The sequence below is a fragment of the Periplaneta americana genome, chromosome 8 (genome assembly GCF_040183065.1).
Source record: "Periplaneta americana isolate PAMFEO1 chromosome 8, P.americana_PAMFEO1_priV1, whole genome shotgun sequence".
In the NCBI taxonomy this organism is placed as follows: domain Eukaryota; kingdom Metazoa; phylum Arthropoda; class Insecta; order Blattodea; family Blattidae; genus Periplaneta; species Periplaneta americana.
Genome location: NC_091124.1, coordinates 94,604,250 through 94,631,153, shown reverse-complemented (window position 1 = coordinate 94,631,153; position 26,904 = coordinate 94,604,250). Strand labels below are relative to the sequence as shown.

Here is a 26,904-nt window from a genome sequence, read left to right as displayed (position 1 = left end):
CTATTTTTAGAAATCGTTTCTTGCCACAATTTCAATATCAGTTAACAAGTTTTCTGTTGAAGAATTAGCTGCTTCTAGTCTCCATTATGTGTGAGCGAATTTTCAAAAACATATTATTTTACAATCTTCCCCTCAATAGTCTGATTTCCCAGTACTACTGGTTGTTTGACAAGCTACAAGCGTCATTCCTAATTTAATGCCTCCTATTATTTGTGTTGACCTATAATGTCCGAGCTGGATGTTAGTGGTGTTTTAGTAAATTTTGAACTTTCACGTTAATGACCTGTTAGTTTGGTATTCATGCGATAAATAGCAGCAGCAGGGCAGTCTACGAAAATGACATCTGACATAGAGGTGCATACAAAACAGAGATATGTTACTGAATTCCTTACTGCCAAACAAATTGTACCCATTGACATCCATCAATGCTTGCTAAAGGCTTACGGAGACTATATAGTGGATGTGAGCACAGTGAGGTAGTGGGTAGTGTGTTTCGACAGAGGAGAAAATGGCAGTCTTTTGGAATAGGCAGGGTGAGGTTGTTTTGGATGTCCTGGAGTCTGAAGAAATTGTCAATTCTAAATGCTAATTCAGTTAGGTCAGAGAAGGAGATAGTCTTTTGCTTGCAACACAATAATGCCAATCTCCATACAGTTTCACAGCCATGCAAAATTTGACTGAACAGTCTATCACATCCACCATATAGTCCGGATTTAGTGCCTTCAGACTTTCATCTCTTTAGACCTATGAAAAGACAAGGATGCTGTCATTGCAGCTGTAAGGAAGTGGTTTGCTTCTGTTGGTTCAAATTTTTACGTCCACATCATGCAGGCTCTTATTCATTGTTGGCAAAAGTGCATAGTGACTTGTGGTGACTATGTGGAAAATAACTGTATGTAGTTGAAATCTTGCTCTATTTAATTGTGTTATTATGGGTTCGGTGCTACTTCACACAAAGAATATTGACCCAAATGAAATTTGACTCATGGACGATTGACACAACGAAGAATGCACCCAAATAAATTGGCCCAAGAGAAAATTAGAACAAAGAAAATTCATATATATTATTATTTTTTAAATTTTATTCGTTGATAATGCAATAATTTAAGTGGAACGTAGTTTTGAATGGTTTATATATCTTCTGAAAAACTGTAGGCCTATTTTATTGCAGAAACCTAGTCTTGGATGGATTTCTTCAGATTTGAATGTTGTAACCATGGACATGCAAATATTCAACAACACGTCCTTTGTCTTTGAATTCATCATACCTTTGTGAAATACTTTGCAGCCTTATATTTCTTCTTCTTCTTCTTCTTCTTCTTCTTCTTCTTCTTCTTCTTCTTCTTCTTCTTCTTCTATCTCTTATGCTGTCAAGCGTCGGGGTAACCTCGGTCTATCCATCTCTGCCACTCCTGTCTATTACTACTCAATCTCTTCATTTCTCCCATTATCTTCCCATGTTTCTGTCCAATTCTCTCAAGTCTATCCTTCCATGTTATACGTGGTCTTCCTCTTCCATATCTTCCTTCCACTCGCATTTCAAAAACCTGTTTTACTTTCCTTTCCTCTCCCATTCTCTTAACATGGCCATACCACTTCAATTGGTGTTCCTCCACTACCATGCTCATAGCTTTCCTCTGTCCAGTCTCTTCTCGGATTCTTTCATTTCTGATTCTATCTCTTCTGGTTTTCCCTACTACTCTCCTTAGAAATTTTATTTCCGTAGCAGTAATACAACTTTATATTTAAGCGTTTATATTTTCTTTTTTGTTGTTCGTACTAGACCCAACTCCTGTATCATAGTGTGACATCGGTTTGCTGTTTCTTTAAATAATGTATGACTTTATATAGTGGAATGTTGCTTACAAACAATGTTCTGGAAGTGATTGTGCCATGCTTCTGTGTTATTATTTGTGTGTGGTTCTTTGGATCTAGCTGCTTGGAACTGATTCCATAAGTGAGAAGGATATCGAGCTTCTGCAGCAGGTCAACGACCTCTTGCAGTAATCTTAATGTAGGTGGCCTTGAAATATTTGACGAAATCTGTCATCCGTTTGGGCAGTATCTAGAGAACAGTATGAAAATGCACTGGTACATCTTCGACAGGAACAAATGCTGAAGATAGCAATTTACCGAAAGATTGTCTGATGGTAGTATCATGTTGCAATGTTACCACGGAAACTTTATCACACTGGATGAATTTTCCGTGAGTGAAGGTGAGAATGGAAGCTGTTGAGTGTAATCATTTTGGGTGAATATTCCTGGATTAGTATTATTGAGCAAATTTTTTGGGTGAATTTTCTTTTTGGCCAACTTTCATTGTGCGAACTACCCTGGTTCGGTTATTATGCTCTCTGTATCTATTATAATGTCCATGAAAATAAATAGGAGGCATTATTTTCAGAATGACTCTCATAGTAATAAACTTAGCGTCTTATTTTAAACCTTTAATATCAATACCAATTTGAAATACCGATTTTTCATAAATAGTACACTTATTTCACCAAAGTGACCAAGGGTATCAAAACCCTGCAGTGCCAGTGAAATTTGTGGTGGACATTTTTTCTCCCAGTACTTCAATCACTCCAACCAATTAACTCCACAATTGCTCCATCATCATTCATATATTACCATCCCGAGGGGTGTGTGGCAGCTTGATCACCCATACAGATTATCCTCAGAGGTTCATAGGAGAGGTTGCATATCTGAGGCAAGAAGTGTCAAAAAGAGAATTGAAGGAGATGTATAAGTGATATTAATATGTGAATAGCTATGTTCTATGCAAAATTAATTGCAAACTTTAATTTCATAGTACAATTAAATCATATTCTCACTTTTTGGAATTTAAAAGAAAATACCTTATTATAACTGGTTTCCGTAACCAGATTTTGCTACCTATAATAGCACCCCAAATTCATCACATGCTGGGTAGACACTGGTCCCATACACTGGCCAAAATTTTATGAGAAAATTCCTTACTCATGAGGACTTGAACCAGCGCACATTCCATAACATGAATCCTAGGCATGATGCTTTAGATCACGATGCTACAGCGCAGGACTCATTGAGCCATAGTTAAAGGAAATAAATTAACAGAAATATAACTCACAGCTTGTTAAGGAAAATGGATTGCTGGAAAAAACCATTTTGAACATCTTAAGAATGCAGCCATAATGTAACTTGGCAGCCAATCAGAGGAGACCATACTGCACATAGTGAACACTCACTGTGCCATAGTCTGCCTAGCTGGCTATCTTGCCTGCCTAGCCTTCTCCTAAATGCATACCTAATTTTAGCTCGGGTGTTTGATCAAATAGATAGGTAACTCCTGTTATGCACCATAGGGTATAATAGGGTGACCAGACGTCCTGTTTTTAATGGAATTGTCCCTTTTTTCAGCTTGTCCCCTATCCCGAGAAAAGTATGCTCAGGACATCAAATGTTCCATTTTTAAAAATGGTGTCCAGTTTCCCTAAATTATTGTTGAAATATTTATTTTTCTTTTATTTTATTTAATAATCACGTAAAACATTGATTAATTCTATATTGTTTTCATCAGATGTCACCATAATAAATTCAATAAAGGCATAGTCAATCACAAAATATCATTTCAAAAATGTGTCTTGCATGGACTTCTATAGTTTCCTGAAGGAAAGGCCAACACTTTAGAGCAAATTCACTCATCGAAGAAATATGATGCTGATTGTACAGTTCATCTTGATGGAGAATGTTAAAATAGTTGAAAGGTAATATGAGGCAAAAAATGTTGTTATGAAACAAGTTCAGAATACATTGACATGGATATAATGTAAGGTCCAATTAACCTGAAGTATTTTTAAACAGCTAAGTTAACCTAATTAATTCAGACTAGTTGCAATATAAAAAAATGGTTAACAATGACTTCAGCCAAGTATCCATGCTACTCTATTATGTATAATTATTAGGCCTATAGCCTAGTTATTTTATTACTTTAAAAGAAATAAATTTGGATCTTATTGTTCACTGACATTATATAAACACAAGTAATAATGAATGTTTAGATGAAATGTTGATTCATGACAACTTTAATAAGTGTCCCGTTTTTTTATTTTGGGAATCTGGTCACCCTAATGTAATATAGTACTGGTTTGTAAGGTTATGGGTCAGTAGTACTGACTGAGGTGATTGTGAAAAATAAGTGGAATAATGACTAACCTATTCATTTCTAAGTAATTAAAATATACATAAAATGAATATAATTTAACATGTCTATTGTAATCTATTCATTCCTATTTTTGTCCGTAACAAATTCCCATTTGGCCCTCCTAAGATATGAACCTGAGTTTCCAGCATGGAAAGCTAATTGTCTAGCCATATGACTGACATTGTACCTAACTTTATTAAAGTTTAAGGAATTTATAATTTTGAGTTTATTTTCAAATATTGTAAATATTAAATTATTACATTATTTATAAAAAATAGTTTTAAATGTTTATATTTTATAAGAGTTTTGTTTATTTTTCACATTTATTTTTCTCCTTTTAAATAAATTTCAGGGTTTGAATGGTGGTACAACTGTTGCTGGGACTATTATGGTGGCCAACACTGTAGGAATTAAAGTATTTGCCACAGGTAATGTATAAGTTTTAAAAAAATATATTAATTTCTAAACATAATTTAAGACATTCAGATCAACAATTCTCAAATTTGGCCTTAAATTACTACAAGTATGTTCTCACTAAGTAATTATACTGAATGTGATTTCTCATTATTTTTGTTTGTGTAAGTTATTTGAAGTAAAATGGTAGTTTTAAACGTATGGATTATTGATAAAGCTTTTTCATTAATTGTAAAACTTATTTACATAAGATGATCTGGCTTTTTCTTTTCCCCACAAGTATAATTGTCGTAATTAGCCATCCTTTTTCCTACCGGTACATGAAGGAAATATTTTCTTCTGGAAATTCAACATAGATTATACATTTATACTTGTTCATTTATATTGCTTAAATGTTATTCCAAATTTTATTTCAATTGTGAGTAAGCTTCATCTTTGCTGATGTTTACACGGCTATGGAACCTTGATTATGTCATCTAATGACATCATTCACTCACAGAAACCTTGTTTAGAGTATGCATTATACTATCAGTTTAAATGCATGCTACAGTTGAAAAAGCTGACATACAGTCAACTCCGGATATAGTGAACCTGTGCGGATTTGCATATTTCGTTCACTATATCCGAAGTGTCTCTCCCCTAACCTTAAATTACAGAAATGAATGAAATTGTGAACAAGAAAATAAAATATTTAATTTTTGTGGAATGGATTACACTGTATACTGTTACTCACAGTTGATTTATGTATGTAAACTATGCTGTCGACCCAGGTCCGCTTGCGAAAGACCACATTCAGTGTCACTTATAATATTCGCCTTGACTTCCAAAGAAAACATTTTACGCTTCGACATTTTTATACAGTACTGTTGGTACACTAGAAACAGACTGGTCAGGTAGAAATGACAAACGCTGTTATGGTGTGACTGTGTACTCAGCCTTGGAATTTCCCGGGTAACTTAATGGAAACTGGGAGTGGGTTGATGGAGTTTGAAAGCCATCGAAATCTTACCTTCATTTATGCTTTGGACGTAATGTTCGTCCCCTTTTAAGAAAAGAAGGCAATTTCATTTTCCATTGTTTCGATGCTATCCATCATAGTGGAAATGTTTATGAGAACAAAAGGCAAGCCTTTGACTGTGGAGGATTAGAAATAACAGTAGCGTAGAGTGTCTGAGAACAGAATGGCAACCCTTCGATGGTGGAGTGAGGCAAGGTCGTTACGTGTTGCCTGGATTTACAGTACAGCACATTGTCTAGGAATCACTAATTCTACCTTTGTCGTTTGACTAAAGGAGTAAGAAACTTATTAGAATGTTGTTCTCGACACATTCTTTCAATTTTATACAAGAAGGTCTGACTTCAAATAAGAATTTTTCAGGATACTAGGTTCACTATAACCGAAGCGAGGGTTCACTATAAACGGAAATATTAATGTACTTTTCAATGTATGCGGGTCAGGACCAACGATTTAGGTTCACTATAGCTGAATGTTCACTATAACTGAGTTCACTATATCCAGAGTTGACTGTATCTACATTGTTCTCAACAAATGTTCTTATTTTCAACTATCAAATTATCATTCTCAGCCGAATCTCACTTTGCCTTCAACCATTTTGAAACTAGAACGTTTGTACTTGAATTAATGATGGCAAAATGAGTCCGAGGTTCAACATCGAAAGTTACCCAACAATTCTGCTTCAATTGGTTGAGAGATTATCATGGAAAAAACCTCAACCTGTTATCTTGTCCCATTCAGAATTTGAACCCAGACCCGTTCATTTCATGGTCAGACATATTGTTACTCCACAATGATAGACAACTTACCTCCAAGCCCAATGCGTCCAGTGCATTTGTACTCTTAGTTATATGTATCTGCTTTGTATGTAACTTACATTATTTTGATATAGAACTACATCCTTCCCCAAGTGTCGGTGAGGAGGTATGTACAGAGTTTAGGATGTCTCAAACAGTGCAGAATTTGAAATGCTTACTGCACGGAAATTATAAGAGCTGTGTTAATGATTTATTTACAGTTGGATTTAGGACAGATGTCTTTTCTTAACAGTATGTAAACCTGAATAATTTCTGGCATCTTGTCAACCCACTCGAATTATGTGGATGTAAAGGGAAAAATTGAGACTGTGTCGGGTGAAGTTCCTGGGTAGCTCGGTTAGAAATTATTCAAGTCTGCTTTACAGGGAGCTTTACCAAACAAATGTATTTTACAGGTGGTTTAGGAGGTGTACATCGAGGTGGTGAGACTACAATGGATATAAGCACAGATCTAATGGAACTTGGAAGGAATTCTATAGCTGTAGTATCTAGTGGAATTAAATCTATTCTGGATATAGAGAAAACACTAGAGTACCTGGTAAGTTTCTTTATTTGAAACAACATAAGTAAAATTTAAGTAGATTATTGACATTGTGCTTTTTTGTATAATTTGTGGTAGGCCTAATACATAATGATGTGCATATTAACTCTTGTTTGAAGCGTATTAAGTTTGAAAATTCTTCTGATATAGATACAAGGCTGATGGCTATTGTTCTGTTCTCAACAGTGCAACTTTATTTTCATACCAAAAGTCATCATTAGTTGACACATACTTTTATATTATACTACTGATATTATGAAACAAACAACCACTATATTAAAGTAAGATAACAATTTGAAGCCACAACAAACTTAAAAGTACAAAATATAAAAGAGGAGGAGAGTAGTAGAAGAAGAAAAAGATGACGAAAATAAAGGTAAAGAGGAAGATTATGAAGATAAGAAGAATAGGGGATGGTGGTAGCAGCTGCTGCAAAATTGCCAGAGTTCTATCTACCCATACCAGAAGTTCCCATTTCATGCTGACAGTCAAAAGAGCTTCTAAATCTTCTCAGCCCAAATCCTCAACCATAAGTTTGTTGATGCAACTGAAAACTGTGATTTCAGAAGCCTTGTCTCCTAATTGATAAAGAAATGACAATATGGAATATGACATCGCATAGAAAGTTCCAAGAGTACACATGTCCCTTCTTGATCTACCTACCAAAAAGCTTTAGGAATTTTAATTTTTCAAAGTAATTTTGTGTGTGTGTGCTTGCGCATGATTCGGGTTCCGCATATTGCGAATAGATGGCAGGACTGCAACCCATTTTGAAGTTGCACACCATTTTGGCGGGCCATGTTATGCATGATGTGTATCTGTGAAGAGTTATGTTGTGTACTAGGGTGAGTGTATATGTAAGTGTTCGTGTAAGTGTAGTATAGAGAATGGGTGTGGATGATGATGAAGTGAGGAAGGGAGAAGGAGAAACCCGGTGCCGACACATAGCCTACTCCTGTCGAATAGCACCAAGGGGGCTGTCAGGCTTAATGTCCCCATCCTACAGACGAATCACTATCAGCAGTGACATATGCCTTCTCTTCATATGCACTGCAAAGAGATTTGGGATTTAACCCAGGCATATTGGTGCACAATTTAGTGATTAAATGTTGTACACCACCATCTCTCCTAGTCCCGAGGTAGAAATTTTACAGGAAAATTTCTGACCCCACCGGTAATCGAACCCGGGCTGTTAGTCTGGAGGCAGATGCGCTACCACAGAGCTAACTCGGTAGACCAAAGTAATTGTAGTATATAATTTTAAGCCCTATTAATTTTTCCTAAAGTTTTTTGTTGGAGGTGTCTTTGAAGTTCAATGCTTCTATTACCAATTTATTTATGGTTTTGCAGTTCTTAACATAAGATGTAAAATTTTCATTAGCTGTAAATAGTATATCCAGTTATTTCGGTAAGTAATGTTTGGAATATATATTAAATTCTTCTCCTCTGTGTTTTAAAGAACATATAAAATCGGTTTCCATGTCTTGCTCAGTATCAATCCTCTGTCTTGGTTTAATGTTTTGGAGCATATTTTAATTTCTAAGGCAATTACCTATGTGGAGTAACTCAATACTTTTACTGTTTTATAAGCATTTAGTTTATCCACAGCCCTTTAATTTTAATACTTCTGAATCACCTTGCGATACATAAGTTACCATCATATATCATATTGGCTTGGCATGGTGGCAGTGATCACCGAGTGCATCATGGGTATACTACACAGGTCATAATATTAAGTACTTATATTCTAAGAGTCAATAATTGGATTTTTCTTCTCTGTACTTATAACAATATTTTATTATTTTTATTAATTCAAAATACAATAAAATCTTGGATTACGAGTAACTTGGTTTGCAAGTGTTTTGCAAAACGAGTGAACAATGAGGAAACATTTTTGTTTGATAAAGGAGCGATGTCTTGCAATACGAGCAGCATGATTTGTATGTAACTTGCTTCGTCTGAGGAGGAAGAGGAGAAAAGAAAATGTTATTAAAGAGGTGTGTGAAAAGTGGGAAGCAGTACAAATTTTTTTTCAAATTCACCACCCTGTTAAGGTTGTAGCAGTGCATACGATAAATCTGTTTAATGACAACGCAATGTCACATTTCCACAAAATCCTCAAAATGACACAGAAGAGTCCACACCTGTGGAGTAACAGCTAGCGCATCTGGCCGTGAAACCAGGTGACCCAGGTTCGATTCCCAGTGTGGGAAAGTTACCTGGTTGAGGTTTTTTCTGGGGTTTTCCCTCAACCCAATATGAACAAATGCTGGGTAACTTTCGATGCTGGACCCCTGGACTCATTTCACCGACATTATCATCTTCATCTCATTCAGACGCTAAATAACCTAAGATGCTGATAAAGCGTTGTAAAATAGCCTATTAAAAAAAAGACGACGCAGAAGCAGGTGTCAGTGGATAGATTCTTAGTTGAAGCTAAAGATTTCAGTCAGTCAAGTGATTCCGTTAGTGATGGTGAGAATATTTTCTTTATATGTTCAAGAAGCTTACTAAGCAGTAAAACAGGTGAAAGACACTCAAAAACAAAATACAGTAAAGTAATTTGTGTTGCGCTAATGATTGAATTTTACCTAAATTATACTGTATCAGTATTTTATGTGAATAAAAGGTTGTGAAACGAATTAATTTGAGTTTGCATGGTTTTTTATGGAGAAAGTCACTTTGATATTCGAGTGTTTTGGATTAAGAGCATGTTTTCAAAACGAATTTTGTTTGTAATTCAAGGTTTTACTGTATATTATTTATAATTCTCTTTTCCATATATTTGTACAGGGTCAACCATAAGTAATGTCATAATTTCAGGGGGTTATTCTTTGATTTATTTCAAACAAAAAAAGTTTAATACAGTTTTGCTCGTTTTTGCTTCTTTTCGAGATAAAAATTGTTTTATATTAAACATTTCGTAGCGTGTTTTGGGAAAGCCATTGATTTAATTCCCAGTATGCTCAGTCAGTTTAAGAGAGCAGCGTATTATATTTGATGGTGTTGGTAAATCAATTAAGGCATTGTTGGCAATTTTAAATAAAGGGTGTCTAATTCGTATGGGTTTATTCATTAATTTATTTGTCGTAGTGGTCCTTTTGAAATATTTGTGATTTTTACTACTACAATTAATGTTGGTAATAAATGATTGAACGAATTTTAGTTTCGTCCTTTAAATGTGTAGAAATTTGATTTGAACAAATGTAATTTTTTGTTCTGCAAAGAAATTTTTCAATGTCACTTTGATGTAATTGTAAGAATTTTGGTATTCTGTCATTCTACATCATCTAGAAAGGAAGGTTAAAGAATATATTATAATAATACAGAATAAACCGTAAATTATGTCATTAATTTCAAGGGGTTATTCTTTGAAATATTTCAAACAAAGAAGTGAAATACAATTTTGCCCGTTTTTGCTTCCTTTTGAGAAGAAGTCCATATATGAACCTTGTCTGCCTTATGTTTCTCAAAAGTACAACGTCCCTCTTAAACAATGGTCTGTCATTGGTTTGCTGTTTGGCAGTAGAGGTTCTATTTCCAAATTCACATGGAATTATCTTAAGGAACTTCACATTCCTTTTGATTATGTAATGTCTGTCCTTATAAATATTATCAAGGATTCTCTTCAAATATTACATCGTCATCTGTATTTCAATTAATCCTCTTATATTTGCCTTAAACAATTAACTTTATTTTTTCTTTAATGTATCACATCACATTATATTGTACATGTTTATTGTATTCAGAACCCTTGTGGTCACTCATATTCTTTGAGCTGATGTCTATAATTTAGAATTTATATATCATGTGCTGCATACAAAATTTACAGACTTATCACTCTAGCCTTACTGAGAGAACAAGAGAGAGAACATTTCACACGGAGTAATTTAGATTAAGTTTCACATAATCTTTATGCTACTCCCATCTCTATCTTGCTAAATGTTTATCTTTCATCAAAAGAATGATTGTGAATTTGAGTTGATTTCCCACTAGATCCATACACAACTTCAACCTTATCTATAAGTTTGAATTTTGCCATGGCTCCCACTGTATTATCATTAGAAGACATTCTCATATTCTCATTTGGGACTTTAAAAAAATGTATGTAAGTATTTCTGCAAAATTAATGTAACACAAAAATGAAGCAAAAGAAAAGCTTTCTAAAAACGAATAATTATTTACAGATTCATACATCCAATTAGAAACTTTTTCAGGTAAAACTTTTCTAATGTAATAAACCGTATCTACACGAATTCATTTTCAGAACTAAAGTAATCCTAACCATTATAAAAATAGAGCAACGATAAGGGGGTTTGAATGACAAAAATAAAAAAATTGGTATACTTCTCTTAGATGCCAAGTTTCGAAATATTTAGTCAGAATTCATTCCTCTTCACAAATAATTTTAAATGCCTTGGAAAAATCACTCTTTGTAATAAAAACTTGCCTGCTTTTGACCGTCAGTTGTAAACATTTCATTCCTATTGAAGAATGTTTGTACATTAATTATTTTCATTTGAATGGTTATCAGTAAAGACTGTATGAATTGAAAACAATACAGAATCTCATTACAAAGGACTAGTACTTTTTCATATTTCTACTGATTTTAAATAGTGATTTGGGTCAAAAAGAAAGTAATATCAGAAGTGAATATAATATACAAAGAGCTCTAACATTGCAATCTGCTGCAGAATTAATTACATTTACTTAAACGATATAGTTTATCAATTAAGTCAAATGTTTCACTTTTAGGATTGTAAATGATACCTTTTTGTATGCAATCAAAAAGACGAAAGTTATCTTGTATTTCGTTGCATTGTGAATTAATTAATTTATGTATGTTTTTTTAAACAATAGTTGAAAATAAACCAGAAACAGTAATATTATTCCCTATATGATAAAGGAACAGAATTGTTTCAGAGCCACATAACAAGTATGTGTCATCTTTGTGACATAACTTTTAATTATTCTTCAAAGTTAAAGTTTTGTGCAACATTTATTTTTAACTTTGTTACAGGAAACTCAAGGTGTTTGTGTAGTAACATACGGTAAAAACAAGAATTTTCCATCGTTTTACACATCAAATAGTGGTCTGGAATCTCCATACAATGTTGAAACTCCTACAGAAGCAGCAATATTGATTAACAAATTATTCGAGTTCCGAATGAATTCTGGTGTATTACTAGCTGTTCCTATTCCAGAAGAAGATGCTATGGAAGGTATGAAAATTATCAGAATGATATCAGTAGCTTCCCCAAAATGTAATCAAGTTAATACAAAATAAATTGTAAAAGAAAAAAAGTCTAAAATTAAGTACAGTATAAGTCGTATAAAGTTGTAGTAGCACTGCAATATTGTCAGGCAATTAACTACCATATAGGTATTATTATTGAATGTTGATATTCTGTATTCATGTGAAATTGATTATTAATTATTTTCCTACACTGCAGAACTGTGGATAAATTTTCACAATGTGTGAAGTAAACAGAGGTAAGTGGTGTGTATTAAAATACAGAGTGATTCACGAGGATTTACCATCCTTTGAGGAAATTATTTCTGAAGACATTTTGAGCAAAAAAGTCATATAAAACATAGTTGCTATTCTCAATGTTTTCAGAGTTACACTAATTTAAAGTTGTTTGTAAAATTTTTTTCTTTAGTTTAATGGTAAAAGAATAATACAAATAGAGAATGAATCATTCAGAAGTATAATTTTTTTAATTGGCAAGTATCATGAAGCTAAAAATGTGCTGTGAACTCCTTAGTTGCTTCGTACAGACTTTTTTTTTTTTTCTATTTTTAACTAGAAAATCACATTATTCTTACGCACTTATCATAACAATTATTACAAATCACACCACTTCCACCGACTTACTTATTTGCAGTTCAATTTTGCATCATAATTTACAGTCTTGGAGAGTTTAAAAAATGTCGCCTTCAACTTGAGTACACTTTGCTGCACACTTGTGAATGGCACTTGTCACTCTACGTAACTGCATATGTCTATCTTTAATTTTCGTAATATTCATGCTGGCTGCTGACTGCACGCTGACCAAGATCACACGTTCATGGCAATGCGTTCCAATAATGAAATCGTAACTCTGTAAATATTGAGAATAGGACCCATGTTTATATGACATTTTTTGCTCAGAATGTCTTCGGAAATAAGCTCCGTAAAGGACGGTAAATCTTCGTGAATCACCCTGTATATATTATATTTGAATACTACAGATTATTATATTTCCACATATTTACCAAATTTTTTCAGACCTAATATGCTGAGTTTCTTTATGTGACTTCAAAGTTATTTCTAGATTTCTTCAGTTTTGACGTTGTTGTCAGTTTGACAAGGAAATGGCTGACATCAAATACTGTGCTGATTTACCATATGCAGAAGGTCAGAACATTACAGAGCAATAGGGAAGTCAAACATCTGGTGTATGTTTCTTTATGACACTTTATCTATCAACTTCTTTGGTTGTGGCACTGTTTTGCACTTTTTATGTGGACTGTGCTACCATAATTTGCTTGAGAATCTGCACTGGTTCTTTGTTTTGTGCACATTGCATTCCAACTTTCTTAGTTCAGGCACTGTATTTACACATGTTACATTGACTGCAAGGACAGTCTGCTCGAGAATTTTGACTTTTCCTGTTTTTTTCTGCACACTAAACCCCATTATTATCTTCTGGTTCAGGTTTTTACCATCATGCTGACATTGGTGATAGTGCATGCCTTTCTAGTTATGCAAATGAGCATTGATAGTGAAAAGACATAAATTTGCTATGATTGTTCAGTTTACAAGAGCCAAATGGAGCATTGTTACTATATTATGCAATATAAATCAGATTCTGAGCAGATACTAGTGTGCACTTCTGAAATGGAATAATTACTTTATACACACGTAACCCGAATCATGTAAGTGTAACCCGAATCATGTAAGTGAAGTGGGTAGGTATAGAGTACACACACTTTATACACAAGTAATTCGACTCCTCCTCCTATGACTGTGGAGTCAAACATTGTACTTAAAATGTGCTGTGAAAGTAATTTTATTTTTAAGAAATTCGTTTTTTAATTTACATCTGGAGGTTACATTTGTTGTTTAGTATACATGTTTTTAACAAACTTGACATTCGGACCTTCTACATCTGAGTATTTTAGAAATGCGCCAGATAATTTATTTCTGGTGGCATTTGTTTTATTATTTTATTCTTTCTTTTTCAATACTAGCTAGGGCGTGAGAAGTGCTCACTTTTATGATTTTTATGCATCACCTTGTTGAAACTGCATTTGTGTACCTCGTTTTAACTGTGACAACGCTTTTTAGTTCTTTTAAGCATTCTGTTTATTGTTTTGTGTTTCTGTTTTGTGAAGGATTTTAGATAAAGGAGCAAATAGCCATAATAGCTGATGCACCCTTTTTAAATTCCACTAACTAACTAACTAACTCGTTTTTTTAAAACATCAAGACTTCAGTGTTATTGTGAGGTTGGCAGTGTTATATACAGTATATATATATATATATATATATATACATATTCCGCGCTCTGGCATCGTGGTCTAAGGCATCCTACCTAGGACTCGTGTTATGGAATGCGCGCTGGTTCAAGTTCTCATGGGGGATGAAATTTCGGCCAGTGTATGGGACCAGTGTCCACCATGCATCGTGATGCTCTTGGGGAGCTACGATAGGTAGTGAAAATCCGGTTTCGCAAACTAGCTATAACGGCTGGGGGGATCATCGTGCTAACCACATGATACCTCCATTCTGGTTGGATGATCGTCCATCTCTGCTTCGACATGTAGACATGAGGCAGCAGCCGGCTGGTCAGTCTTAGCCCTCCTTGGGCTGTAGCGCCACGGATTTTTATATATTTATACACACACGTGCACGCGCACGCACATAAAATGGAAACCTTATAGATCACTATTTCCCATTCTGTCAGATAGAACTAAAACAACGTCATACTCAAGATTTCCAAAACTGTTAATGAAATGCACTTCAAATGAAGAAGAGAGCAGGGCCGAACAATGAAGAAACAGATGGATGAGTTTTAGGGCTGGAACAAATGAACAGTGACCTATATCCTTGGAAGCTCATTGATGATAATGATTAATTACTAATTACACCGTGCTGATTTTAATACTTTTTCCTGATGATTTTGATCTGATAACTGATTCTTAATAGTTTTTTATGCTGAATTCGAAACTTACGTCCAAATAGCCCCATCACATCAGAATTTTTCACAAATCACAAAAAACCAAAATATATAAAAACAATATTTTTACATGTAAATATATTGCGTTCATGTTTGTTAAATACGTGTAAATCAGATTTTGTGATAAAATTAGAACTATTAACTGAATAACAAAGTTAGTAACATAATATTTACACTCGTGTAACCTTACCTTGACCATATGTGCATTTCACTCCACTTGAAATTTCCGTTTCCTTGACTTCCTGGAAGACGTTTTTGAAGAATTCTCTCTGAAGCATTCAGCAGTAATCAGCCATCCAATTTCCTTGGTATCTGGTTTCCATGTCTTTGATGTCTTCATGAAACCTTTCACCATGTTCCTCACTAAATGCGCCTAAGTTCTTGGGAAAATAATTGAGTTGTGAATGTAGAAAATAAACTTTAACATTCATATTGCAGCCCAAGGTTCTGAAGTTATCCAACATAGTTTCAACCATTTCTTTGTAATTGGGATCTTCATAGTTGCCTAAGAAATTATTTGCAACCATTTTGAAGCTATCCAAGGATTCTTTTCTGAATCACATATAACAGCATCCAAATAATTGTGTAATATTAATTTACATATCTGAGGGCCTACAAAAATTTCAGACTTGACTTTATTATAACTGAGTGAGGGAAATTTATCACACAGATATTTAAAACACGGTCCACACCTGTGGAGTAACGGTCAGTGCATCTGGCTGTGAAACCAGGTGGCCCGGGTTCGAATCCTGGTTGGGGCAAGTTACCTGGTTAAGGTTTTTTCCGGGGTTTTCCCTCAACCCAATACGAGCAAATGCTGGGTAACTTTCGGTGCTGGATCCTGGACTCATTTCACCGGCATTATCACCTTTATATCATTCGGAAGCTAAATAACCTAGATGTTGATACAGCATCGTAAAATAACCCAATAAAAAAATATTTAAAACACGATCTATTTTTGTCCAAAGCTCTCACAAACTGCTTCATAAGACCTAATTTAATATGTAAGGTTGGCAACAAAACTTTGGTGGAGTCAAGTAATGGCTTATTAATACACCCACGATTAGACATTAGTGTACAATAGAATCACATAAATAACACGTCAACATACAACTATCATTCACTGGCAAGTGCTAAACTCAATCTGGAGACTGATCGGCAATTGAAGGAAATTATTCTTTCCGGTGCCATTGTGATGTTGCTTTAAAAATTGGATTCTTGTAATTGACTATCCAGCTAATTTATAAAAATAATTTTAACGAAAATCTTTCAAATCCATTCGTCATATTCTAAAGCAGGCAGAGCCTAAATCTTCTCACACCACGATTTATTATTTTTTTTTAATCGTAATTTATGCAGAAGCACAATTTCTAAAATCTGTTACAAAGTGCAATTACACATGTTTTATTGCATCTGCGCTTGACGTTTTGAGATTTTAGTAGCTCAGACATACCGTCTGCAAAACACTTTAAACAGTCATAAATATACGAGAGATAGGAACAGGCACCTGCACATCCGTGTGCATTTACTTCAGGTACAAAAATCAGGGAGTGACTGCTTATTAAGGGATGGAAAAATTCTACCAATGTCAAACACAGCCAAGCATGCGACAGTGGTGAGAACATGAAATATTTAATTCATATCCACGTTAACCTAACAATATATAAAGAGAGATATATGAAATTACTTTAAAATTGCAGCAAAATAATTATCAAAAAATAATTTAAAATATTAATCTTTGTACGAACACACTTTAAAAATACACAAAGATTTAGAAAGATCCAAACTATAAATGTGCAAAGTTTCATTGCTGTGCGATAGTTTCTGATAAAAGTGTACTACCTAAAGTAGGTAAAATTAACATGTTGAGGATAGGGTCTACAATCCCTCTAAAAATATTGCAATTAAATAAAATCATTTATACTAAATATCTTACTGTAAAAGTATTTCTATGACTGTAATTCATATTCAAAAGAAATATTATTACATTTAATATTGTATCTAGAAAACAGTGGCCCATGGAACGTTTGTTTAATTGGGATTATTTGCATTATAAAAACATTAAAAAAAATAATAGCTTAATAACTATCTGTCCAATTAAATTCAAATTTGATAATATTATTACTGTTAAATTGTTAATTGACAGTAAAAATTTTAAGAAAATCTGTCAAGAAATGTAGAAGTTTGAAAATTTAGTCCACGTGTTCCTTAACTAAAAATAAAATTGCGAATTGTGGAATATTCTGATGTGATGGGCAAAAACTAAGTACATTTTCGTAATCAGGACTGACTCAAAAGTCGATAAGAAACGGAAATGCTATTTAGTTTCAATTCATATAAAATTATGCTGCACGGTGTTATCTTACATTCATACAAAAAAAGAAATGTGTTTTTACACCTCTAGGTCTGTTTTATGCCTGTAATAACTGTCAGATTTCTGTCAATGAAATTGCAGACATGCTTGCCAAAAAAAGAATCTCTTATTAGTCAACAACAAAAAACAATCCATGTAACTTACACCTCAGTTAAATGATATATGTACAGTCAATAATGAAATAATTGAAGAATGAGTTTGAATTAAAGTTGCAGCAGTCAACAAGAAATGGGAACATTATATAGAGCTTGGCAAACAAGACTTGAACGTGCTTGTTTGCCAATCACCACACATTACTCTCTTCTAAGGCATCCAGCATACTGACATTTTATATTTATAAAACTTAAGCATTTTGAGTCCTTGTAAAACAGTTCATTGCGACATAATTCCTATGCTAACCATCTTGAAGATTTCACTTCGAATTTTCATTAACCTTGTTTGTATATCATCAAGATTTTCTGTGTGAACTCTCTTTGCATATTGTCTTTCTCATTGTTTAAAAAAGGGAATCTGTTTCATGTCATTTATTAAATAAGTCAAGGACATATTGCTTATGTTTCATGATGTGAAACAAGTCTGAGTTATACAGTTTTTTGGTGAGATGAAGTGAGGCTGAGGATTCACTATAGGTTTTTATTTTTATTTTTTTTTTATATTTTCCACATACAAACCCTATTTTACATGAGTGTACCATAAATTACCAGACATTTGCCTTACGGCTGGGGGAAAGCTCGTAAAAAACCCAACCAGGTATTCAGTCCAAGTGGAAATCTAACTCAAGCCTAAGTGCAGTTCTGGATCACCAGGCAAGTGAGTCTACTGACTCTGCGCTGGTGGCTCTACAAAATTATACAGTACATAGCAAGCAGATAATTCAATTTACAAACCTAAACAATTATTCATCAGTGAGCTATAAAAAAAGTAATACATAATAAGTAAATTAATTCAATTTGAAAGCATAAACAATTCAGTCGGTCGAGATATACAAAAATAGGTAATACATATCATCCAGATTAATATTCAATTTACGAGCATATACAGAAATTCATCAGTTAAGCTATACAAGTAAGCAGATTAATTCAATTTCCAAACATAGGCTTAGATGGTCAGGTAGCTTCCAGAATACGTAGTCGAAATTTGCACAAACCTGTCATGTACAGTATGAATTTTTAATCAAGAAATCTTCACAATGAATACTCTTTGCTCAGTAGTGAAACTAACCATGGTGGTTATATATTTACGATTACGGCCTCTTGTTGTGAGAACACTAATGAAACTAACCATTGTTTGGTAATCTGAATCCAGTTGTGTCTATCTGCAAACTTCTTACTTATCAATTCCTGGCATTGAGTAGCACGTTACCTGGATCAACTTTTGTTTTTCATGCTCTGTACTTGAAAATCAAAGAGCAATTCCAGATATCCCACGCAAATCAGTAATTGCAAAATTCAAGGTATCTACTGGATATGGCTGTCTCAAATTCTATTAAGTAGTTGAAAGAGAAGCATTCTTAGTTACAAAGTACTGGGGAGCAAGCCTCCTGATAGCTTCAGGATCAAATGCAGCATACTAGACGATAACAATAACAGCAACAGTAACAACAACAACACTGTCAGAGAAACTCTTCAAGTATGGTGCATAATCTTGAGCAGTATTTTGTATTTTGAAACCAATTTGATATGACTAATGTTGAAGCCCACCAGCTTGGCACAGAAGTTACTGACCTGAACTAATCCTCCGAGGTAACACTTATGCAAAGGTTCGAGTCCTGCTTGGGTTGATTACTTGCTTGGTTTTTCTTCTGAATTCAATCATCACATTCCTTTGGAAGAAAATCATATTCATATATCCAAATTGTAGGGAATAAAATTCTAAACAACTGAGTATAGGCCTACTTGTATTTTTTCCCTTCTCACTCTTTAAGCAAAAGAAAAGTGTTGTTGTTGGGGGACAAAGTTACTCGCGTCCACAGCAAACCTCAAGCTGTACGTGTCCCCTGGGTGGTGCAAAATGAGTAACAAAACAGGTGCAAGAGCCATCTTTAGGAATGCGACAAGCTAAATAAAGTTACCAGCATAGTAGATCGTTATCGGGATGCCAAAAGACTGCCTTTAGAAACCAACCAGAAGAGTTTGTTGGCTTATTATTAACTATTTTCTGTTACTTGTAGGTAAACAAATACGCACATATATACACATATGTGTGGTAGTTACTTAGCTACTTATTTTTAAAATTAAAACAGCATTGTATTTACTGTTGCAGGAAGTGAAATTGAAGAAGCTATTAATGAAGCCCTGAAGGAAGCAAAGAATCGTGGGATCAAAGGAAAGGAAGTGACTCCATTTATTCTTAATAAAGTAATGAATCTTACGGACGGAAAATCTCTCACCTCAAGTATCCTTAATAATAATGTTAAATATGGATTTTGTTCACTGAAAAGCCGTAAAAATGTGTTTCATGTAGAACTACTTGTCTTGTCTTTTACATAAACCATTTACACTCGAATTCAGCTAGGGCTATATGTATTGTGACTGAGTTAATTTCTCCAAATTGGTACATTAGGTCCTTTAGTGGCTCTCATGCTTTGTCTTCTTTCCATTCAATCATCCTTATGCCTCTTCATTCTGTCTTGTTTATTTTTTTTTCTCTTCTACAGCTTCTACATGCAGAATCCCTATTATATTATCATATGCATCTTCATCATTTCATCCCTCCTATTTCTCTTGCTACATCTTTTAATAGGACGAAATTTATAAAGTTTTGCAGTTTTATTTATTTGAACCCTATTTTACCATAAGATATATTAGGGTTATAATTAAATACATTTCAGATACAAATAAGTACACAAATGTTACTAACGAATACATGTAACATAACAGACAGACAATTATATCATATGCAAGTACATATTATGTAAGTATGTAGAATATATTACACACAGAAACGTATATATGACATAAAAGCGGACGTATTACATAAAATTACATACGTATGACATAAAAAAAACATTATATATAATGAAGTACATATTTAATAATAAATAATACATCTTGATTACACAACTTTTAACACTGTATCACTTCGGAATATGTATGATAACACTTTCTTGTGTTAAATTCTAACGTACCTTGTTTACATATTTCGACCTATTATGGGTCATCTTCAGAAATGTCGTTGCTGGCCTTGGCGCCTCTTGTTTTTGTTTCCTGTGAAGGTGTGTTCGTGTGGTGTAAAGTGGAGTCAAAGTGTGTGTGTGTGTGTGTGTGTGTGTGTGTGTGTGTGTGTGTGTGTGTGTGTGTGTGTGTGTGTGTGTGTGTGTGTGTGTGTGTGTGTGTGTGTGTGTGTGTGTGTGTGTGTGTGTGTGTGTGTGTGTGCGTGCGTGCGTGCGTGCGTGCGTGCGTGCGTGCGTGCGTGCGTGCGTGCGTGCGTGCGTGCGTGCGTGCGTGCGTGCGTGCGTGCGTGCGTGCGTGCGTGCGTGCGTGCGTGCGTGCGTGCGTGCGTGCGTGCGTGCGTGCGTGCGTGCGTGCGTGCGTGCGTGCGTGCGTGCGTGCGTGCGTGCGTGCGTGCGTGCGTGCGTGCGTGCGTGCGTGCGTGCGTGCGTGCGTGCGTGCGTGCGTGCGTGCGTGCGTGCGTGCGTGCGTGCGTGCGTGCGTGCGTGCGTGCGTGCGTGCGTGCGTGCGTGCGTGCGTGCGTGCGTGCGTGCGTGCGTGCGTGCGTGCGTGCGTGCGTGCGTGCGTGCGTGCGTGCGTGCGTGCGCTTTTTTTTTTTTTTTTTTTCTGAAATTGAGTTGTGTTGAGAATTTCATTCTACACTAGAACAATATGAAATGAATTAACAATATGAATTTCATTCTACACTAGAACAATATGAAATATACAGAGACACAAAAACACACCCCAATGAAATTCTCAACACACAACTAAATTTCAGAACACACACACTCTTTGACTCCACTTTACACCACACGAACATACCCTCACAGGAAACAAAACAAGAGGCACCAAGACCAGCAACGACCAGTTCTGAAGATGACCTATAATAGGTCGAAACATGTAAACAAGCTACATTAGAATTTAACACAAGAAAGTGTTATCATACATATTCCGAAATAAATAATAATAATAATAATAATAATAATAATATAGTAATAATAATAATAATGATGATGATGATGATGATGATGATAATAAAAATAAAAATAAAAATAATAAAGAATATTACACAGAAATTAAACAGACACAAAAACAAACATATTGCATAAGAACAGACACATTACGAGTACATAGATAATGTACACATGACAGAAGAAAAAAAAAACATAGTACATAAAAATTACACACATATGACATACAAATATATATAACATAGTAATTACATACATATTTATCACAAAACTGACATATCACATGGAAGTTTCATACATACGACATAAAAAAAGACATTAGATACAAATACGTAGTAGATATTACATTACAAATACATTAATGCATTTGGATTTGAAAGTGAAATATGGGTATTAAGTGCGGATTTTTAAAAGAGAAATGATGGGAGTAGAATTGGCTTATTTGCAAAGAAGTGAAATAATTTTCAGATTGGGACATGTGAGAAGCTAAGGTATTAATAGAACAGTGTTGCAGTAGGGGAAATTATCCCCACTCTCACTGCTTCTTTTCACACAGCAGCTGCTGTCTCTGTCTACTGTGTACTGTTTCCCTCTACCCCTCTCCCTAACAGCTCACTCCCTAGTATGTACATTTGACAGCTCATACCTGTCTGCCAAAATTCTAAATTAACTAAACTATGTGCATTGACACCTCGTAAAAAATATTCGCAATGTAAAATTACACTGTTGCTCATTCATTAGTATGTGCATTTGACACCTCCTATAGCAACCCCTCCTCATCCGCCAAAATTCTAAAGTAACTGACTTAGCATAACTGTCTTAGAGTACATGGTACAATTACACTACTATGTGCATTCCACATCTCATAAAAGAACACTCACATGGTAAAATTAAACTTGTATGCACATTCGATATCTGTTAAAATAAGCCACTAGAGCCCCTTATTCGCTTTCACAACATGCAACATAAGTAGATTAATTTTTTCCTTTTTTCTCAAATGCTCTCACTGCCAAGCTGGATAAGGCATCACTTGTTAGCAGTAGTGTGCATGTGTTCGGTATGCAACTTCGACACATTGAATCTCAGCGTAAGCAAAGAAATAAAGGGAGAGAGGGGAAGAGAGAGATGGAGTGAGGAAGGGAGACAGAGGGAACAGAGTTCTGTTTTTGCGTCCTAGATGGCACTTTTAGTTTTATTTCTCTCCACTAGGTGTCACCCTGCCTCAAACGTTAACTTTCTGGGCTTTCCTGTTAGAATGTGTGGTGAACTAGTGGAGGGGATGGTGGACAAAACTTCTCTCCATCGGTCATTCAGATTCTCCCTGCCATTATAATTCTTATTCAATTTAAGTATTTTAGAATTATTAGCACTCATCTCACGAGCAGGGCTCTTTCCTGTCTCCTTGACCCTATTCTATACTTTCGAGTGCAACCTTCATCTTATGTGCCCCTTAGGGGTGCCCAGGAATGAAGCACTAATGGACCCTTGTTGTCACTGTTCCTATATTCTCAGTCGAGAAATCATGTACGCTCCCATAGTGCCTCATTTGGCTCCTCAAGCAGTGTATGTATCCCTGCAGCTGACCCTGCCTGCTGGAATAGAAGAATCATTTTGTGTTACCAGTCCTTAGCATGGCTTTCTCAGCTGGGGACCTTCTGTCATAAATTTGCAGCAGAGTTCCAGGCAAAATTTGTCATCCATTTCTCACCCACATTCAATTTCCACACTTAATTACCTTTGCAAATTGGAAACATTGTTAAATAAATTGTTACTTCATATAACTGAATGCTTCGTAATATGCCACCAGCTAGAAAATTCTTCCTCACATTTTGTAAAAGGATGAGGATGAAGAGATTAATTAAAATGTGTCTCAGTGAAACATACAGCAGAGTCCGTATAGGTCAGTTTCTATCTGATGCTTTTCCAATTCACTGCGGACTAAAGCAGGGAGATGCACTATCACCTTTACTTTTTAACTTCGCTCTAGAATATGCCATTAGGAAAGTTCAGGATAACACAGAGGGTTTGGAATTGAATGGGTTACATCAGCTTCTTGTCTGTGCAGATGATGTGAATATGTTAGGAGAAAATACACAAACGATTAGGGAACACACGGAAATTTTACTTGAAGCAAGTAAAGCGATCGGTTTGGAAGTAAATCCCGAAAAGACGAAGTATATGATTATGTCTCGTGACCAGAATATTGTACGAAATGGAAATATAAAAATTGGAGATTTATCCTTCGAAGAGGTGGAAAAATTCAAATACCTTGGAGCAACAGTAACAAATATAAATGATACTCGGGAGGAAATTAAACACAGAATAAATATGGGAAATGCTTGTTATTATTCGGTTGAGAAGCTCTTATCATCCAGTCTGCTGTCCAAAAATCTGAAAGTTAGAATTTATAAAACAGTTATATTACCTGTTCTTCTGTATGGTTGTGAAACTTGGACTCTCACTCTGAGAGAGGAACATAGGTTAAGGGTGTTTGAGAATAAGGTTCTTAGGAAAATATTTGGGGCTAAGCGGGATGAAGCTACAGGAGAATGGAGAAAGTTACACAGCACAGAACTGCACGCATTGTATTCTTCACCTAACATAATTAGGAACATTAAATTCAGACGTTTGAGATGGGCAGGGCATGTAGCACATATGGGCGAATCCAGAAATGCATATAGAGTGTTAGTTGGGAGACCGGAGGGAAAAAGACCTTTAGGGAGGCCGAGACGTAGATGGGAGGATAATATTAAAATGGATTTGAGGGAGGTGGGGTGTGATGATAGAGACTGGATTAATCTTGCACAGGATAGGAACCGATGGCGGGCTTATGTGAGGGCGGCAATGAACCTTCGGATTCCTTAAAAGCCATTTGTAAGTAAGTAAGTATGAGGATGAAGAGATTTTTTTCCTCCACTTGACATTTTGTCATAGTAATCCCAGTTCAGAAACCAGGGAGGGACTATCTTTGCTTATTATTTATATATTTAATCTGTCTTACTAGTTTTGTGCGTAAGGTCGTGGAGAAAGTGTTCACTAAACACTTGTTTTCTGTTGTGTGTTGTAGATAGTTTGTGTTCGTGTAACTGATTTAGATTTATGTTTATGATATTGGTGATCGAGGTGGTGATGAATCATGGTATGTAAATTCCAATTCGGCATTTGCCTTTTGTGACTGAGGGAAACTATGAAAAATTCCAGTCAGATTAGTCGACCACAGGGTTTGAACCTGGGACCTCCCGAACGTAAGTCTCAAACGTTACCGCCTGAGCCAACTCGCTCGGTACCATTGTGAAACAGTCCACTCTTTGGTTTAAGCCTGAGTCAGTGTTTTAAAAATATTACATCAACTTTTATTCATAAACTACCTTCTAATGAAGTTTAATGATATTTCCAAATTTTATGTTAGTGTTTACTGACAAATCCCATGTGAATAACTGTGTGGATAGTTTTTTTATTACTACTGTAATGGACAGATATATAAGTTCAAACTAAGCTCCTACATCAATGTTTTTACTGCAGAAATTCATGCTTTTTACAAGGAAATGCTTTTTTAATCTGTCTGACTTTGGGCAGCTGCTTCAGTTCATTGTCTGTCATTCACACATTTTAGTTATGTAGTCATTTTATTCTGATGACCCCTATAATGCTAAGGATCCAGGTCCTCTTTCACTGATTCCATACTTCAGGTTCTGAGATTGGAGTGGTGTGGATTTCTGATTATCTTGGTATTCATGGGAATGAGAAGGTGGATGTCACAGCAGAGACACTGTTATTTCCTTGAGAGGTGGCAAGACGTGATAAATTGCATAAAAAATCTTCTTTGGTGGCGAGGGAAGAACAGTAATCTGCACTGAAGGGTATTAAACAGCACAGAATAAAAGACACTCTTTGACAATGGGATTCACCTAAAAGAGTGTTACAAACTGAAGAGGTAAAGCTTATGAGATTGATAATAGCCACTGCCATTTCATGTACATGTAAATGTCTTTCATGTGGTGATCCTCCACTAGAGTGTGACACCTATCATGTCTTAGTGGAATGTGTTTTATTGTACTGTCGAAAATATGATGGTAAACTTATATTTGTCCTTGAATAATTTCACTGTTCCGATACCCAGCCCCAGAAAAATTTTTCCCTCGAAATTATTCAAATCAACTTTACAGGGAGTTATACCTGAAAGCTCGATTTGCATAATACACGTCACTGTTTGTTAACAGAAAACCACAATTCAAGTCACACAGAGTTTGTGTGCACTCAGTGCTGGTTGCTTGACGGTTGTCAGCCCACTTTGAAGTCTGTGGATATAGAGTGAAAAATTGGATCGGTATCTGGTAGAGTTTCTGGGTAGCTCAGTTGGTAAAGTGTTGGTACGTTTAATCAAAGATCCTGGGTTCGATCCCCGGCCTCGGAACAATTTTTTCCTCCAAATTATTCAAATCAACTTTACAGGGAGTCATAGGAGTTATACCTGAAAGCTCGAGTTGCATGATACATGTCACTATTCATTAACAGAAAACCACAATTCAAGTCACACAGAGTTTGTGTGCACTCAGTGTTGGTTGCTTGATGGTTGTCAGCCCACTTTGAGGTCTGTGGATATAGAGGGAAAAATTGGATCCGTGTCTGGTAGAGTTCCTGGATAGCTCAGTTGGTAGAGCATTGGTATGTTTAACCAAAGGTCCCGGGTTCGATACCTGGTCCCGGAACAATTTTTCCTTCGAAATTATTCAAATCAACTTTGCAGGGAGTTATACCTGAAAGCTCGGTTTGTATATTTGTCCTTGTTGCCCATTGTGCAACTCAAGCCAAGAAATGGATTCGGAACACCTCAAAATCTGTACCTCAGTGGCTGACCATGATAGTATCTTTGAAAAATATTGGAGTGCAAGAGGTCAAATGACTATTGTCAAAAGCCTGGCATTAGGAAATAACACATATTTGTCCTTCTTATTTATTCTCCAGATGCCATAAATGTGGAGGGTAATTTAGGTGCTGATTATTTTGTTTTAAATACAATGCATACCAAAATGCATCAGAATATTTTATTAGGTAACATCGCCAGACATTTTACATCGTGGATCTATCATTATTGTTATTGATTTTCGTGTTATTTTTTGTGCAGCGCACTATTAGCTAAACTGCTAAAGCTTCGGCTTTCCATGCTTTTAACCAGGGTTCAAATCCTAGCAGGTCGAACTTGAATTTGTT

At 35.3% G+C, this 26,904-nt stretch overlaps 1 protein-coding gene across 2 annotated transcripts in view; it reads left to right on the top strand.

Moving 5' to 3' along the window:
* LOC138704893 (pseudouridine-5'-phosphate glycosidase-like) overlaps positions 1 to 26,904 on the top strand; it is a 436,469-nt gene that overhangs the window by 6,739 nt on the left and 402,826 nt on the right. For both annotated transcript variants that reach the window (XM_069833284.1, XM_069833285.1), the window contains exons 4-7: positions 4,536 to 4,611; positions 6,826 to 6,968; positions 11,992 to 12,193; positions 19,833 to 19,964. In XM_069833284.1, coding sequence (XP_069689385.1) covers positions 4,536 to 4,611; positions 6,826 to 6,968; positions 11,992 to 12,193; positions 19,833 to 19,964 — 553 coding nt within the window. The remainder of the gene's footprint in view (positions 1 to 4,535; positions 4,612 to 6,825; positions 6,969 to 11,991; positions 12,194 to 19,832; positions 19,965 to 26,904) is intronic.